Here is an 18493-nt window from a genome sequence, read left to right as displayed (position 1 = left end):
TCCTTGAAATGTATAATTTAATTGAAATACTGTGGAATTTCATTCATGCCTATGGAGAACTGCATCAGAGTGCAATTATGGCCGATTGTTGGCTTCAGCAAGCGAGGACTTCAATACATAGTAAATTATATACGATTTTCCCCACACACACCTCGGTTTGATATAGATAAATGGTCAAATCGTTTCACCGTGTATAAATGTACACTAAGCCAAAAATGTTGAAACAATGATCAGACACTAGAATACATTTTTTTTTTATTGTGACAAAATATCAAAAAGGTAATTTCGTGACTTCAGTTCAAGCATCATAGGCCAGAAAATGGAATGCAGCAGGTGACTTTTGAGCCAAGAACCGTGGTAGAGAAACAGTTCAGCGCTTCTGGTAGTTCTGAACATTGGCGAGGATCCAACCAGATGGTCCAAGTATGGCCACCGCAAAAATACTCATGACAAAAGCACTTTCCTGTGAACAGAGGCATGCAAGACTGTTATACTCATACACGTCACCCAAGAACACAGGTTGGCAAGTCATATTATTGCCAATAATAAAAGCATGTAAGAAATGCTTTATTTTAAAATAGTCAACATAATTTGAATAAGTATATTTTGAAATCAGCTTGCCAACTGTCTGAACTAGCTGGCTAGCTTCAACGATTGCCAATTCACAGAACATGAAAATAACAAAACGGTTTATAAATATATTTGGCCTACTCACTGCAGCGCCGATGTTGTCTTTAGGGGGTTTACTGGATAGGTTTGCTCGCTGGTTGATTGCACGTGTCCTCGAAGCCACAGTTGACCGTACTTTCAGCATTCCGCTCAGAAGGCCAGACATGATTCAACAGGATCCGTTTATAAGTCTAGCTTGTTTGTGAGTTTGTTGCGTGTATTTTGCGTTGGCATTGTTTGAGACTTTATAGTCCTGACCTGCGGAAGTTACGTCATACGATCTTTAAAACTTTTCTCGTGGAAATTTACTCAGTTTTGATTGGTAGACACAAAACCATCTAGACATACAAGTGATGAGTGAATGTAGCCATTTTGGAAAGTAACAAAATATCCCACAAGTGTTGTAACTTTGTCTCCTTTATTGACTGTTGTTTCACATTGACAAAAGAATCCAGAGTTTGAAGCTTTAAGTGCTTTTCAGAGTCTCTCTAATGGAAGAAAACTACTGGATGTTGTGCAATCTTTATCAACACTACACACTCTATTACTAGTGATTCAGTAGTGTTAACATTAAGTCCAAGACTTCCAAACAGTGACAAATACTATTGTACCAGAAATGCTTATTTATCTGAACATCAAAAAAGACTTGCAGATAACAGTGAGAAGTCAATGTGGGGTCACTTTAGGCTGAACAACGACAGACACAGCTTAGTTAAGGCAGCATTATAGTCACTCAGAGAGGTATTAGGCAGAGAAGGTGGAGGAGAGAAGGCTTAGTTTGTTGCACTATATGAAGGATCATTTTCCAACACTGGAACAACGTTTTGAGGATATACTGATGGGATCATTCTAAACAAAACAAAGCTTAAAGCAGAAAGTATTTTAGCAATAAGGATTGCGTGTGGGCTACCCAAAACACAAGGATTAATAACACGCACAAATGACTACATTCGACATACAGACATACATTGAGCAAACAGTTTTATAACATCAAGGATCACGCATGTTAACCTAGTCCCTTCAACTTGAGTGGTTATTTGGTGCAGATATGAATATAGAGGTGGTCCTTGGCAGGCCGAATTAGTAGTGTAGAATCACAGTGTCTATGTGAGAAGAACATGCTTATTTTGAATACTTTATTTTGATAAGTCTCTATGTCTCATTCTTGGAAGACATGGTTTTGGTACCATTAGACAGTGGTGAGGTTTCCAGCTACTTGTTGACCCCACTGACTGTTAAAGGGTGTATTCTCTGACCATGTTAGCTTAAATGATGGTGAACAGTGTTATTAATGTTGCACAAGCCAGTTGACTATGCATTGCTGGTGCATGTGAGAAGGAGAATGCTGGTTTTGAATTAGCCCATTGAGAAGGTGAATGCTGATTTTGAATTAGCCCATTGAGAAGGTGAATGCTGATTTTGAATTAGCCCATTGAGAAGGTGAATGCTGATTTTGAATTAGCCCATTGAGAAGGTGAATGCTGATTTGAATTAGCCCATTGAGAAGGTGAATGCTGATTTTGAATTAGCCCATTGAGAAGGTGAATGCTGATTTTTAATTAGCCCATTGAGAAGGTGAATGCTGATTTTGAATTAGCCCATTGAGAAGGGGAATGCTGATTTTGTATTAGCCCATTGAGAAGGTGAATGCTGATTTGAATTAGCCCATTGAGAAAGTGAATGCTGATTTCAATTAGCCCATTGAGAAGGTAAATGCTGATTTTGAATTAGCCCATTGAGAAAGTGAATGCTGATTTTGTATTAGCCCATTGAGAAAATGCCGAATGTCGAGGTTGAAAGTGGTATCAGGTTATTGGCCATCATGTAGCCGGACAGGGGTTGCTACATGTATAGTCAATCATCAACTAATACTGACCGCAATGAAATGACACAATGTAAATGTACTAGTTACAGGGAGCTTTCAGGTTTCTAAACTATTTCTCAAGTTAAAATGGTTTTCTTGTGGAATAGCCAGAGGTAAAACCAGAGGATGGTTTTAGGGCTGGGGTTTATTGGCGAGGATCGTCTGGGGCAGGGATCCTTTCCAGGCTGGGCTCCATGCCCCAGATCTCCCGGGCGTACTGGGAGATAGTGCGGTCGCTAGAAAATTTACCACAACCAGCGATGTTGTGGATCACCATCTTGGTCCATTCTTTAGGGTTCTGTTGGGATGGATGGGAAGAGAGATGAAATTAAAACCCTTGCAGAAGGAAGGAATACTGTTATCTGTAAAAATTCTCATAACTGACAGGGGAATAGTCAAGTCACAATTTATTTTTAGAGCATTTAACAAGTCTCGATACACTTTACAAAAAAGAAAGAAAACAGGGCCTCCCGAGTGGTGCAGCGGTCTAAGGCACTGTATCGCTATGCTAGAGGCGTCACTACAGACCCAAGTTCAATCCCGGGCTGCATCACAGCTGGCCGTGATTGGGAGTCCCATAGGGCGGCGCACAACTGGCCCAGCATTGTCCGAGTTAAGGGAGGGTTTGGCCGGCTCATCGCGCTCTAGCGACTCCTTGTGGCGGGCCGGGCACCTGTAGGCGGACCCCGGTCGTCAGTTGAACAGCGTTTCCTCCGACACATTGGTGCGGCTGGCTTCCGGGTTAAGTGGGCGGGTGTTAAGAAGCACGGTTTGGCGGGTCGTGTTTCTGAGGACGCATAACTCGACTTTCACCTCTCCTGAGACAGTTGGGGAATTGCAGCGATGAGACAAGACTGAAATTGGGGGTAAAATACAAACAAAAAAAAGAAGAAAAAAAAGAAAGAAAACAATTGATATTAAAAAGATTTTCAGTCTATGAAACACTCACCTTGTAGAGAGCATTGACTTTCTCTTGGCATTTGATGTAAGCTTCGTAGTCAGCGAACACCTTGAATCTGCAACACAAACATCATGCTCGGTTAGACATTGTGTGGCTGCGTGTATGACGGTAGAGTACAGTGTCCGCATTTGGGTGTTGGTGACTCAGCATTTTCCCCAACCTGTCATGGTGCAGCAGCATGTTGACAATGTCCTTGAAGAGGTCGTGCTGATCGGGGCTAAAGAATCCACCAGCGATCTGGTCCATGGCCTGCTTCAGCTCAGGAATGCGGTTGTAGTAGTCCATGGCATCATATCTGGGAAGATGGATACATTTATAAAGAAGAGGATATATTTATAAAGAAGATTTTTTAAAATCCATTATGGGATGCATGCCAGTTATCATCCTTCCTTCCAAGTCATCCAAAAAGCTGTCTCTTTCGCTTCTATCCTTTACCATGCAAATCGTCTTGGCTTCTCCACCAAAGTTTACCCAGTAAGCATCCTTCCATGTCATCCGAAATGTTCTCTCCTTAGCTATCATCCAATGCCAATCCTCATGTCTTCTTCTCCACCATCTCTGTTCAGAACCCTTCGTCCGTCCATCCATTCACCCCCCCCCCCCCCCCCCCCCCCCACACTGTCTTACCCACTCTTGTCCATGGCGTCCACGTCGTCCACCCTCATGCCGAAGATGAAGAGGTTCTCTTCTCCGGCCTCCTCGGCCATCTCTACGTTGGCTCCGTCCATGGTGCCGATGGTGAGCGCTCCGTTCAGCATGAACTTCATGTTGCCAGTGCCAGATGCCTCAGTGCCAGCTGTGGAGATCTGCTCAGACAGGTCGGACGCAGGGATGACTGGCGAGAGAGAGACAGAGAGAGAGAGAGAGAGAGAGAGAGAGAGAGGGAGAAGGAGAGAAACCAAAACAGAGAGATGAGACAAGGAAGAGAGAAAATGTACGTGGAAGAAGTGGGAAGCCCCTTAGCTTCACTCCAATGGGAACATAAACAAAACCAAGAAAGCAGCAAGTATGTGAATTATTTACTTTTTTCGGCCAGAGTGACCTTGTAGTTCTCCAGGAAGATGACTTTGAGGCGGTCTCCCACCACAGTGTCGTGGTTGACAATCTCTCCGATGGCAGTGATCAGCCTAATGATCAGCTTCGCCGTGTGGTACCCAGGGGCAGCCTGGGAAAAAATGGAGAACATGGAATCACATGGATGCCAAAATCTTATACAGAGGCCACAGATCTGTTTGTGCTGTCTTGCCAACTTTGGTCGTTGTCTCCATAGCAGTTGGTAAAACAGCTCAAACTGATGTGGGACAGGCTAATGTCGTGGAAATATTCGCTCAATCATATTTCTCTATCATATTTCTTTATTTGTGAATTCAAATAGACTTTATTACAAAGTAACAAGCCGAGCTGGCCCATGGACCAACTGACTTTCCAGCCTCGGCACATACCTTTTATACAGTTTTCCTCCTTACATCACACACATAGTAACTCCTCTTTTTGTTAATGATTCATCCCCTTTGGCATTTAGCCACCAATATCTTTTTGCCTTGCACTCATTTTAGCTTGGTTTCCATTTTCTTATTGGCACAGACATTAGGCCATAGATTCCATTGGTGGCGTAACCATAGCAATGATACAAACATAAACATTAGGGCATAGAGTCCATTGGTGGCGTAACTATAGCAATGATACAAAAATAAACAGCCACGCACACTCCTAATGCAGGTGCATGTCTAATGGTGCTGGAGTAATACAAACCCATGCTCATAATGCACGTGTAATGAACCTCACAGGACTAGGTAATGGCTTCCCTTAGCCTAATGACCTAGACACATAGATAGAGTGCATTGATTCTGCTTACTTCTCTAAGATGTATAATGTGCACACATGTACTGGAAAAATCCCAATACTAACAAAATATATCTAATGAGTTTTGCAGTACAACCTGTATCCTAATGACTTGATCAAACTTCTATTGTGGCTCACCTTTCCTCCAATCATGATAGTCCTGGGGGTCCAATTCTTGTTGGGCTCCTTCTTGATGCCTGATTGAAAAAGACGACAGGTTAACTTGGTTGACAGGATAATGTTTCTCACTAAAGCTGTAAAAGCACAGAGGACCACTCACGGTTGTAGAGAGTGATGATGTGGAGGCAGTTGAGCAGCTGCCTCTTGTACTCGTGGATCCTCTTGACTTGAACGTCGAACATGGAGTTGGGGTTGATCTTCACCTTGTAGTGCTCCTCAAGATAGGCAGAAAACTTAAGCTTGTTCTCCTACAGATAGACACAGTAAAGTGTTAGGAGTTATAGTACGGACCTTGGCTCAGACTGAGATGGTGACTCGAATTACAATGACAACATATTTCAAGAGATCGTTATGTTCTGACCTGTTTGACCTTGGCGATGTCATGAATCAAAGAGTCGTCATCCACAAACGTCAGCAACTTCTTCAGTTGGTCCAGATCGCGGATGTAATCCTCACCGATCCTCTGAACATTCAAACATACAGAAATAACCATTTTTAGAATCATCATTTCTCAGACACTACTGCGACACTAGCACCAACTGTCACTCCACGTTGGTTATGATTTCAGCTACACTCCACCACACACCTCTGCAATGACTTCAGCCAGCCCAGGGTTGCACATGACCAGCCAGCGTCGGGGCGTGATCCCGTTGGTCTTGTTCTGGAACTTGTGGGGTTCCACCTCGTAGAAGTCCTTGAACCTAGTGGGCTCAATGAACGATTGATAGATCAAATACCATTTAACATATGGGGCCAGTGGGAAAACAGGTTACAATATTGGCTAGAGATAGCGTCATAAGTAGCTAGAGATGAAACAAACTAAAACAACGTTTCTTCGTACAGAGTTGCTTTGAGGATGTCCGAGTGGATGCGGGCCACTCCGTTGACGGCGTGGGAGCCAACGATGCACAGGTGGGCCATGTTGATCTTCTTCTGGTCGCCCTCCTCCACTAGGGACATGCGGCGCAGACGATCATGGTCCCCGGGGTAGAGCTTAGCGATGCGCTGAGGGAAGGAGGAGAAAGAGGATTGGAAACAATTACCTTCACACCCATTTGTTTGCATCACATTAAAGAAGCAAATATTGAGGGATATGTTGTTGCTTTTTACAGTAGCTAACTCCTAATCCTCTCAGGCACGTGAATATATGTTTACAGTATATTCTCTTATATACAGTGCATTCGGAAAGTATTCATACCCCTTCACTTTTTCCACATTTTGTTACGTTACAGCCTTATTCTAAAATCGATTAAATTGTTTTTTCCCCCCATATCAATCTACACACAATACCCCATAATGACAAAGTAAAAAACGTTTTTAAATAAAGTTTTGCAAATGTATAAAGCTCAGGTGTATCCTGTTTCCATTGATCATCCTTGAGATGTTTCTATAAATTGATTGGAGTCCATCTGTGGTAAATTTAATTGATTGGACATGATTTGGAGTGGCACACACCTGTCTATATAAGGTCCCACAGCTGACAGTGCATGTCAGAGCAAAAACCAAGCCATGAGGTTGAAGGAATTGTCTGTTGTGTCGAGGCAGAGATCTGGTGAAGTGAACCAAAACATTTCTGCAGCATTGAAGGTCCCCAACAACACAGTGGCCTCCATCATTCTTAAATGGAAGAAGTTTGGAACCACCAAGACTTCCTAGAGCTTGCTGCCCGGCCAAACTGAGCAATCAGAGGAGAAGGGCCTTGTTCAGGGAGGTGACCAAGAACCCGATTGTCACTCTGACAGAGCTCCAGAGATCCTCTGTGGAGATGGGAGAACCTGCCAGAAGGACAACCCTCTCTGCAGCATTCCACCAATCAGGCCTTTATGGTAGAGGGGCCAGACTAGTCAGGATCAAGGGAAAGATGAACTGAGAAAAAGTACAGAGAGCTCCTTGATGAAAACCTGCTCCAGTGTGCTCAGGACCTCAGACTGGGGCAAAGGTTCACCTTCCAACAGGACAACGATCCTAAGCACACAGCCAAGACAACGCAAGAGTGGCTTCGGGACATGTCTCTGAATGTCTTTGAGTGGCCCAGCCAGAGCCCGGACTTGAACGCGATTGAACATCTCTGGAGAGACCTGAAAATAGCCGTGCAGTGACGCTCCCCATTCAACCTGACAGAGCTTGAGAGGATCTGCAGAGAAGAATGGGAGAAACTCCCCAAATACAGGTGTTCCAAGCTTGTAGCTTCATACCCAAGAAGACTCGAGGCTGTAATCGCTGCCAAAGGTGCATCAACAAAGTACTGAGTAAAGGGTCTGAACACTTATATAAATGTGACATTTCCATTTTTATTTTTAATACATTTGCCAACACTTCTAAAAACCTGTTTTTGCTTTGTCATTATGGGGTATTGTGTGTAGATTTGATGAGGGGAAAAAACGATTTAATCCATTTTAGAATAAGGATGTAACAACAAAATGTGGAAAAAGTGAAGGGGTCTGAATACTTTCCGAATGCTCTGTATACGTACACTCGTACGGCTGTAATACTGTATGTTACAGGAGTGCCCTGTATACGTACACTCGTACGGCTGAAATACTGTATGTTACAGGAGTGCCCTGTATACGTACACTCGTACGGCTGTAATACTGTATGTTACAGGAGTGCCCTGTATACGTACACTCGTACGGCTGTAATACTGTATGTTACAGGAGTGCCCTGTATACGTACACTCGTACGGCTGTAATACTGTATGTTACAGGAGTGCCCTGTATACGTACACTCGTACGGCTGTAATACTGTATGTTACAGGAGTGCCCTGTATACGTACACTCGTACTGCTGTAATACTGTATGTTACAGGAGTGCCCTGTATACGTACACTCGTACGGCTGTAATACTGTATGTTACAGGAGTGCCCTGTATACGTACACTCGTACGGCTGTAATACTGTATGTTACAGGAGTGCCCTGTATACGTACACTCGTACGGCTGTAATACTGTATGTTACAGGAGTGCCCTGTATACGTACACTCGTACGGCTGTAATACTGTATGTTACAGTAGTGCTCTGTATACGTACACTCGTACGGCTGAAATACTGTATGTTGCAGGAATGCCCTGTATACGTACACTCGTACGGCTGTAATACTGTATGTTACAGGAGTGTTTGGCTCTACCTCCAGGTGACGTCGGTTGATCTCGTAGATGATCTCCAGGTGTCTGGGCAGAAGGTTCTGGAGCAGGTCGGTGGGCCAGCGCTCCAGAGCCTCAGGCAGGACGGTGTGGTTGGTGTAGGCACAGGTACGTGTACAGATGTCCCAGGCCTGAGAGATAGGGGGGAAATACAATGATACATGTAGAAGGAAATTGCCTTGGTTAATGTTTGGTGAATCCATTTAGGAGCATTCCCCCATTTGTGGTAAGTATTCTTTACACTTGTATGTATCATTGCTTTAGCAGGGGGACCAGCACTATACCTTCTCCCATGTCTGGTGCTCCGTGTCCAACAAGATCCTCATCAGCTCAGGGATGGCCATGGCAGGGTGGGTGTCGTTCAGCTGGATGGCCACCTACAATACAGGCAGGGGAGAGGACATCAGACAATACAGTTGGAAGACACAGTTAGGGGAGGAAACTGTTGCATGTGAACACAGAGTCTCACATTCAAATGTATTTATCAGCCGATGTCACAAAGTGCTTATACAGAAACCCAGGCTAAAACCCCAAACAGGAAGCAATGCAGAAGTAGAAGCACATTGTGTCTTTGACATATACTGAGCACTGAGTGTGCTCAGTGAACAAAGCCATTTGGAGACTATATGGTACTTTGATAGATATAATTCAGTTCGAACATACACTTAGCGTCCTAGACTATCTATCGTATCCATCTTACCTTGTCAGGTAGGGTGGACAGGTCAACGCGCACAACCTCAGTGGAGCCGAACTTGGAGGACTTGAAGCGACGGACGATGTCCTGCAGAGTGGCCGCCACCACAAAGTACTCCTGCTTCAGACGAAGCTCCTTCCCCTCGAAGAACTGGGGTCAAAAACAGGACCACAGTCCATCACACTTGATTATTATTATGATGTTCTCAGAGAAGTGCTTTGATGACTCAGCTTAAATGCATTCTTACAGGAACCTGTGTCTATATTGTGCAGGAGACATAATACTTTAAATGGATAAAATGGTTTGACAGCATTAGGAAAACTCATTGATTCGTTACAATGAATCATCATTGTTGATAAGAATTTGTTCTTAGAACTCGTCTTGCTAAATAAAGGTTCAAATCAACACTGGGTTCTACTCACGTTGTCATTGGGGTACAGAACACGGGAGATGTTCTCAGCCAAGTTTCTGTCCAGCACAGCTTGAATATAGCCACCCACATTGACTGCAGAACAAACAAAAACGCTGTGGTCACATCTAACATTTCAAATGTCTTGCCTAGTACTGTTTTCCAGCTCCAGGACAATCAACATCATGATCGTTGAATTAGATTACAGATAATAAAACTGATGGTTGAATTTGATTACTGATAATAATATTACAAAAGTTGTAAACATTTTCATTAATACATCATTTAATCAGTAGGTTTAAACAATAAAGCAGACACAGACAAGCCCAAACAGTCCAAAAGTAACTCACAGTCTTTCAGGTTGAAATCACAGGGAGCCTTGGCAGACCACAGTCTCATGGTGTTCACAACATTGTTCCTGTAGCCAGGGACTGGGGTGTCATAAGGAAGGGCCAACACTACCTGTTAATGTAGAAGGGCCATGTAATGTTTAGTTACGTCCACAATGATTATTATTTCTATGTTGTATCGTCTTTATGTAGTCTCTCACCTGTGTGTCGACCCATTTCACACCCTCGGGGGTGTGCTCCACTCTGCCGTAGAAGTGGACGGGTCGCATGTACTCAGGGCGGGCCTTCTCCCAGGGGTTGCCGTAGCGCAGCCAATCGTCAGCCTCCTCTACCTGTCGATTATCATGATTATACAGCATCATGAGTTTACTATGACTAGTTTACAAATATGTGCAAATGTGAGAAATGATTCATAAAATAATTTGACCATCTAAAGCACATGACTCCAACAAGCACCGAAAATGACTATTTACACTGACTAACATGTAATCAAACACACAGACATGTACATACATATAGTAAACTTTGCCAGTTAAACTACCTGCCAGCCATTCACAATTTTCTGGTTGAAGATGCCGAACTCATAGCGGATGCCGTAGCCGTAAGCTGCCAGTCCCAGAGACGCCATGGAATCTAGGAAGCAGGCTGAGAGCACAGGGGGAGGGAGGGGTGAGAGAGATGGGGTGAGGCAGGGTTGTCCTGACCACTGAGCATCACTGTCGTTGGCAACACTATTTTTAGGGGGGAAGCAGCGAGGTAGACCAATAGAGAGCCAAGGAGGAGGAACTCACCGGCGAGCCGTCCAAGGCCACCATTTCCCAGGCCGGCATCTTCCTCAATGTCCTGCAGCTCCTCCATGTCCAGGCCCAACTGATGAAGATGAAGATAAATTGTTAAGATTCATAGTACTTCATTAGTTTATAATACATTATAAAATGGAGGATGGAGCTACATTCATGTATTAGGAAAAGTTTTTTCTACTGAACACATGGAAATGGGGCAGTGTTCAATCTCAGAGCAGGACAATGTACCTGAAATTCTTACATAAGAAAGTATCCTTGAATCTTGAATGAAGTGTGAGAAAAAGCACTTATTTTCAGTTGCATAAATGTTCAATGTGCCAGTTCCATACCCTCTGCAGTGTATGTCAGACACAATGTTCTAGGTTGAGGTAACTATGACGGTCCACTGTCAGGGTCCAGGAGTGGCCTAAGGCCTATCCATCTCTCACCTGATAGGTGGCCTCGTCACATGCGTTCTCCAGAGCCAGGTTCACCATTGTATTCTGCAGGGTGCGCCCCATGTAGAACTCAAGGGACAGGTAATACACGCGCTAGGGAGGAACAGCAGGGGAAGGTTCATCAAGCAGAGTTAATGCAGTACAGTGTCAATATTCAACACCTTCAGCCACCCAACAGTAGTGTGCCCACATGTGGTTGCCCTGCGAAAATGCCACGTTGTCTATGACCCTCTTATTGGAATGGAGAGGCAGCGGCTGTGGCCGGAGAGAGAGAGCAGGTGCTGCCAACAACAGGAGGGCTATTCTTGGCGACCAGTCAAGCAACAGCTCTTTGTGAGTGTGTTTGGATTCACTTGAAACTCCCTGCCAGTGGAGTCTGGGTTTACTTTCTTTAAGGCACGCTCGGTACACCCCAAGGTCTCTTAATAACCTATATAAAGAGTGCTGAAAACAGTGCCAGCGTTATGTTCTTGGCCTGAAACTCTAACGGATGAATCAACACTGTACTTACTGTATGTCCGTATAATTTTTCTCTGCAGCCTGTCTCCACCCATTACAACATTATACAGAGGAAATGTACATTGTACATCATATAATCGTTCACGTTCCAATTCATGTATGGGGTATGTTACTCACACTGAAGCTATGAAATGAAATTACTCTTCTGCTTGATTATTTCTAAGGTCACTACAGTACTACAGTAACAGCACTGAGCAGGGTGGCGTGATCCTAAATGAATAGTTGGGAGGGGTTGACACCTGAACCTTTGATTGACCTTTGACATTTCAAATGTTGTTCTTCGACAATCGGGGGAATGCAAATGAGGGCATGGAAAACAGAGCGCACCAGTGTCCCATTAAGTGTGACTAAGATAAAGTGACAAAGGCATCCAGTCCCTGGATATAAATATAGCAGCATTGGTGAGCAGTTCCTAAATGTTCCAGCGACTAGGGAGATTGGTGCAGATGGGGTTGCATAAACACACAAAACAACAGGACAGATATTATTACTGTGGGTTGTAAATTTGATGACTTTAGGGAGCATGGATTGTTCTTCTGCTTATGAAGCCTACATAGCCATATCTATATGTGGAATGTACAAATACCAAAAATGTAGTTGAACCCGAGCTCGATGACTAGGTGTTATCAACTAAGGACTAGTGGACACAAATTATAATATATTTCTTAGGAGGCATTGGGCAAATATGTTCTCAGGGACTTTGGCTTTCTAAAGGTTGACCTCCGGACACTAATAAAATGAACGTCATTCAAGGCCTGTAGCTCAGGGCCAGGAGTTACGAGGCTAATGACACTGCAGACCTTTTCATTTACATTTCTGTTATAAGTTACCATATCATACAATCAACATGATATGTCTGCTCTTCTGCACACAAAAATACCAGTTATTTTGTTCCCATGCCAACCATAATAATGAATGTGGCTATACTGGCACGATGCTGACTGTGTGATGCACTATGTTCTATCAGCTTTATTGGATCAGGCAGAGAGAGCCTCTGGTGCTTTCTGGTTCAATTCATTGATAAATCATTATTTCTCTGCCACTGATATGTATGAGATCGAGAATAGGAATAATTCTAACAGCTAAAATCCGTCTCCAAAAGAATTTAACACATATAATGTGTCTTGACAGTATTTAGGCTACTGTGTAAACATATTGGTTTGGGTTACAGCAACTTCTAGGCTATCCTATTACACAATACATGTTTAGCAACCAGTTTACTGAGTCCCATTAAACAGTGCGCTGATTTAGTGTCATTCTACAAGTGTCAAGCACTAGCTTGAAAATATTGACACTTCCATTTCAGCTATCAATGCATCGTCAGATGCATTCTATGTTAGAATAGAGAGAGACAAACGTTTACTGAATCGTGTTCGCATCCAGAGATGCACAACATGGTTATGTAACTTGTAAGGGGCTTTGGAGCGCTCAATACAGAATTCGGCATTCCCATGTTCACCGCCTAATTGCATTGAAGATTAAATAGGTAGGCTACTTAAAGACATCCTATAAACATAACATTTCTGTAACTGTAGCGTCTGAAGCGCATCCCTAGTCTAGACTTCAGCATCAGTGCACATACTGCGCAGTAATATTTCCCTGGGAAGCCATCCCTCCCAGTTTCCGGAGTCTGACAGAGGCGTACGTGCCGAGTAACGTGCGACCGGACGGGATCACTCTGACACTGCGGCAACAATGTTGCTTGCTTACTTTGGGGTCTTTCTCATAGTAGTGCTGCTGCGTCCTGATCCATCTGCCCACCAGGTGGTCGCGGACAGTGTTGGCCAAGGCGAAGTAGTAGTCCCGTTTGGTCGCCACATTTCGGTCCTTTACCAGCGTAAAGTGGAGATGGCGATTAAAATTGGTCTTAAGGTCTGAAACATTTTCCACTCCTGCAAGCCCCCGCACCGATATCTGCTTCCTCTTATCCTGGTCTGTCAGTGGCTTGGGCATCTTGGTAAATGCGTATTTTCTATTGTGCGACTGTAGATCCAAAAGGCAAATATCAACCGAGGATGATGAGAGATGGCTTCGCGTGTCACACTGTGTGTCCTTCCTCCCTCTGTCTCTTCAAAGTATGGACACCAGAGTTGGTATGCCAGTCCTGCACTGTTATATATAAACGCACATACAAAATGTCGAGCATATAGGGCGGGTCTTACAGAACCTCCAGCCCAATTGACAGTTGATCCTCTTCGTGACAATAATGGTTAGTGCTATACGGTATTCTTAGGACGTCCGTAACCTAACCTCTACCCTTATCCTAACCATAACCCTTACCATAACCATTTGCCATTTCAATTCCAATGGCCTTTGATCCCGGGCGTCCCAAGGATTCCAGATAGCACAGACCATGACAATATGCAGGGATATTCACTATTAACGAGACCCCCCCCCCCAAAAAAAACCCTCCCTCGAACAGCTGAGAAGGGATGATGGCATTGAGGAGTGTACATGAGGGGTGTAAGCCATGGAGCCTATCAGCTGTCGGGACTGCGGTGATGTATAGCCTATTATTTAGGTAGAATATTCTGTCTGCCTGGATACATGCATAAGTACAGTGAAATGCCTTTCGCACTGGACAATGAAATATTCGCTGAGCTCTATCACATGTCTATTCCGCAGAAAACACAAATATTATATTTAATCAATACAAAATGATTGTATACATTGTACAGTGTTAGAGGATCCTTTATCCATGATATTTTATGGTGGACAATCTTGGTGCAGAATACATGCAACAGGTCCTCAAAGAACTATGTGCATTGACTGTCCTAGCCTATTATTGAGGATATAACTTTATGTTCCTCTCCAGGACGAATTATCCACCCTTTAGGAATGTGATCATGAAATCTATTAATAGCCACGTTGTATATAAGCGAAAGAAAAGGGCGTTTGTTTGACCCACGCGAACGTGACCAAATACGTGACTGAAACAGGAACTAACTTGGCCGCGATTCATACGAAGCCTATGGTGCGAAGCCAGTGGTGGGAAAAGTACCCCATTTTCATACTTGAGTAAAAGTAAAGATACCTTAATAGAAAACGACTCAAGTAAAAGTGAAAGTCCCCCAGTAAAATACTACATGAGTAAAAGTCTAAAAGTATTTGGTTTTAAATATACAGTACCAGTCAAACGTTTGGACACACCTGCCCATTCCAGGGTTTTCTTTATTTTGACTATTTTCTACTTTGTAGAATAATAGTGAAGTCATCAAAACTATGAAATAACATATGGAATCACATAGTGACCAAAAATGTGTTAAACAAATCAAAATATATTTTAGAATCTTCAAAGTAGCCACCCTTTGCCTTGATGACAGCTATGCACACTCTTGGCATTCTCTCAACCAGCTTCATGAGGTAGTCAACTGGAATGCATTTCAATTAACAGGTGTGACTTGTTAAAAGTTAGTTTGTGGAATTTCTTTCCTTCTTAATGCGATTGAGCCAATCAGTTGTGTTATGACAAGGTAGGGGTGGTATACAGAAGATAGCCCTATCTTGAAAAGACCAAGTCCATATTATGGCAAGAAAAGCTCAAATAAGCAAAGAGAAATTACATGAAGGGTCAGTCAATCTGGAAAATTTCTAAAACTTTGAATGTTTCTTCAAGTGCAGTCGCAAAAACTATCACGCGCTAACATGAAACTGGCTCTCATGAAGACCGCCACAGGAAAGGAAGACCCAGAGTTACCTCTGCTGCAGAGGATAAGTTCATTAGAGTTAACTGCACCTTAGATTGCAGCCCAAATAAATGCTTCACAGAGTTCAAGGAACAGACACATCGCAACATCAACTGTTCAGAGGAGACTGCATGAATCAGGCCTTCGTGGTCGAATTGCTGTAAAGAAACCACTACTAAAGGACACCAATAAGAATAAGAGACTTGCTTGGGCCGAGAAACACAAGCAATGGACATTAGACTGGTGGAAATCTGTCCTTTGGTCTGATGAGTCCAAATTTTAGATTTTTGGTTCCAACCGCTGTGTCTTTGTGAGACACAGAGTAGGTGAATGAATGATCTCCGCATGTGTGATTCCCACCGTGAAGCTTGGAGGAGGTGCTTTGCTGGTGACACTTTGATTTATTAAGAATTCAAGGCACACTTAACCAGCATGGCTACCACAGCATTCTGCAGCGATACACCATCCCATCTGGTTTGCGCATAGTGGGACTATCATTTGTTTTTCAACAGGACAATGATCCAACACACCTCCAGGCTGTGTAAGGATTATTTTACCAAGAAGGAGAGTGATGGAGTGCCGTATCAGATGACCTGGCCTCCACAATCACTGACCTCAACCCAATTGAGATGGTTTGGGATGAGTTGGACCGCAGAGTGAAGGAAAAGCAGCCAACAAGTGCTCTGCATATGTTGGAACTCCTTCAAGACTGTTGGAAAAGCATCCCAGGTGAAGCTTGTTGAGAGAATGCCAAGAGTGTGCAAAGCTGTCATCAAGGCAAAGGGTGGCTACTTTGAAGAATCTAAAATATATACTTTGAGTTGTTCAACACTTTTTTGGTTACATGATTCCATATGTGTTATTTTATAGTTTTGATGTCTTCACTATAAAATACTAAAAATAAAGAAAAACTCTTGAATGTGTAGGTGTGTCCAAACTTTGACTGGTACTGTACTTAAGTATCAAAAGTAAATGTAATTGCTAAAATATACTTAAGTGTCAAAAGTGAAAGTCCCTTGAAATGTTCCTGTCCGGCTAAGCATTCAAAATGTAACGAGTACTTTTGTGTGTCGGGGAAAATGTATCGAGTATAAAATACATCATTTTCTTCAGTAATGTTGTGGAGTAAAAGTAAAAGTAGTCAAAAATTTAAATAGTAAAGTACAGATATCCCAAGAAACGACTTAAGTAGTTCTTAAGTACTTTACACCACTGGATTTAGCCTATCCTGTACAAATTAATGTGATATTTGATGCTGTCTCACTAATTGATTGTACAATGTGTACACATTTCAGTTTGTGAGTGTCTGATATCGGGGTTGGAGACGTGTTAATTTCGACATTAGAAATTGTCACGGGTGTCGTATGAACGAGACCAAGGCGCAGCGTGTGTATCATTCCACATATTTATTTATCTGTGAAACTATACAAGACATACAATAAACTATAAACAAAGAAACAACAAACCGTGACGAAGAGGTGCAACATACACTAACTCAAAATAATCTCCCACAAACACTAGTGGGAAAAACAACAACTTAAATATGATCCCCAATTAGAGACAACGATGACCAGCTGCCTCTAATTGGGAATCATACGAAAACCCCAACCTAGAAAAAAGAACCTAGAACACAACATAGAAAATTTAAACTAGACAAAAACTCCAACATAGAAAAAAGAAACTAGAACCAAACATAGAAATAAATAAACTAGACAAAAAACCCCAGTCACGCCCTGACCTACTCTACCATAGAAAAACACAAGCTCTCTATGGTCAGGACGTGACAGAAATATATTTCTTATTAACAATGGCAACACTGCCATGCTAATCTGAGCTTTGCTTTTGAAAAACCACATCCCAGAAACCCTAGACCCACTCCAATTTGCATACCGCCCAAACAGATCCACAGATGATGCAATCTCTATTGCACTCCACACTGCCCTTTCCCACCTGGACAAAAGGAACACTTATGTGAGAATGCTATTCATTGACTACAGCTCAGCGTTCAACACCATGGTACCCTCAAAGCTCATCACTAAGCTAAGGATCCTGGGACTAAACACCTCCCTCTGCAACTGGATCCTGGACTTCTTGACGGGCCGCCCCCAGGTGGTGAGGGTAGGTAGCAACACATCTGCCACGCTGATCCTCAACACTGGAGCCCCCCAGGGGTGCGTGCTCAGTCCCCTCCTGTACTCCCTGTTCACCCACGACTGCATGGCCAGGCACGACTCCAACACCTACATTAAGTTAGCAGACAACACAACAGTGTTGTCTGATCACCGACGAGACAGCCTATAGGGAGGAGGTCAGAGACCTGGCCGGGTGGTGCCAGAATAACAACCTCTCCCTCAACGTAACCAAGACTAAGGAGATGATTGTGGACTACAGGAAAAGGAGGACCGAGTACGCCCCCATTCTCATCAACGGGGCTGTAGTGGAGCAGGTTGAGAGCTTCAAGTCTCTTGGTGTCCACATCACCAACAAACTAGAATGGTCCAAACACACCAAGACAGTCGTGAAGAGGGCACGACAAAGCCTATTCCCCCTCAGGAAACTAAAAAGATTTGGCATGGGTCCTGAGATCCCCAAAAGGTTCTACAGCTGCAACATCAAGAGCATCCTGACTGGCTACATCACTGCCTGGTACGGCAATTGCTTGGCCTCCGACCGCAAGGCACTACAGAGGGTAGTGCATACGGCCCAGTACATCACTGGGGCTAAGCTGCCTGCCATCTAGGACCTCTACACCAGGCGGTGTCAGAGGAAGGCCCTAAAAATTGTCAAAGACCCCAGCCACCCCAGTCATAGACTGTTCTCTCTACTACAGCATGGCAAGTGGTACCGGAGTGCCAAGTCTAGGACAAAAAGGCTTCTCAACAGTTTTTTATCCCCAAGCCATAAGACTCCTGAACAGTTTGAACAGTTAATCAAATGGCTACC

At 43.5% G+C, this 18493-nt stretch overlaps 1 protein-coding gene across 1 annotated transcript; it reads right to left on the bottom strand.

The window, feature by feature from the left end:
* Positions 1-1068: 1068 nt before the first annotated feature.
* LOC115198156 (glycogen phosphorylase, muscle form) lies at positions 1069-14115 on the bottom strand. Its single transcript, XM_029759896.1, has 20 exons — positions 13575-14115; positions 11337-11438; positions 10897-10975; positions 10647-10750; positions 10306-10437; positions 10106-10217; positions 9769-9851; positions 9353-9496; positions 8937-9029; positions 8637-8783; positions 6358-6521; positions 6103-6217; positions 5878-5979; positions 5617-5764; positions 5475-5533; positions 4518-4659; positions 4122-4329; positions 3655-3789; positions 3483-3549; positions 1069-2831 (listed from the first exon to the last, which is right to left on the bottom strand). Exons 1-20 carry the CDS (start codon positions 13815-13817, stop codon positions 2679-2681), a joined length of 2532 nt encoding a protein of 843 aa, XP_029615756.1. The 5' UTR covers positions 13818-14115; the 3' UTR covers positions 1069-2678.
* Positions 14116-18493: the final 4378 nt, after the last annotated feature.

This window comes from Salmo trutta, chromosome 8 (genome assembly GCF_901001165.1).
Source record: "Salmo trutta chromosome 8, fSalTru1.1, whole genome shotgun sequence".
NCBI classification, from domain to species: domain Eukaryota; kingdom Metazoa; phylum Chordata; class Actinopteri; order Salmoniformes; family Salmonidae; genus Salmo; species Salmo trutta.
This window is presented reverse-complemented; position numbering and strand designations above follow the sequence as displayed.

What these genes read in the sequence shown, in the direction of transcription:
- LOC115198156 (XM_029759896.1), bottom strand. Translation starts at nt 13,817, where the DNA reads ATGCCCAAGCCACTGACAGACCAGGATAAGAGGAAGCAGATATCGGTG. An exon ending in TGTCCACCCTACCTGACAAG is followed by an intron (nt 9,030 to 9,352) that starts GTAAGATGGATA and finishes CCTGTATTGTAG; the next exon opens with GTGGCCATCCAGCTGAACGA. An exon ending in GACGCCATGGACAAGAGTGG is followed by an intron (nt 3,790 to 4,121) that starts GTAAGACAGTGT and finishes CCATCTTCCCAG; the next exon opens with ATATGATGCCATGGACTACT.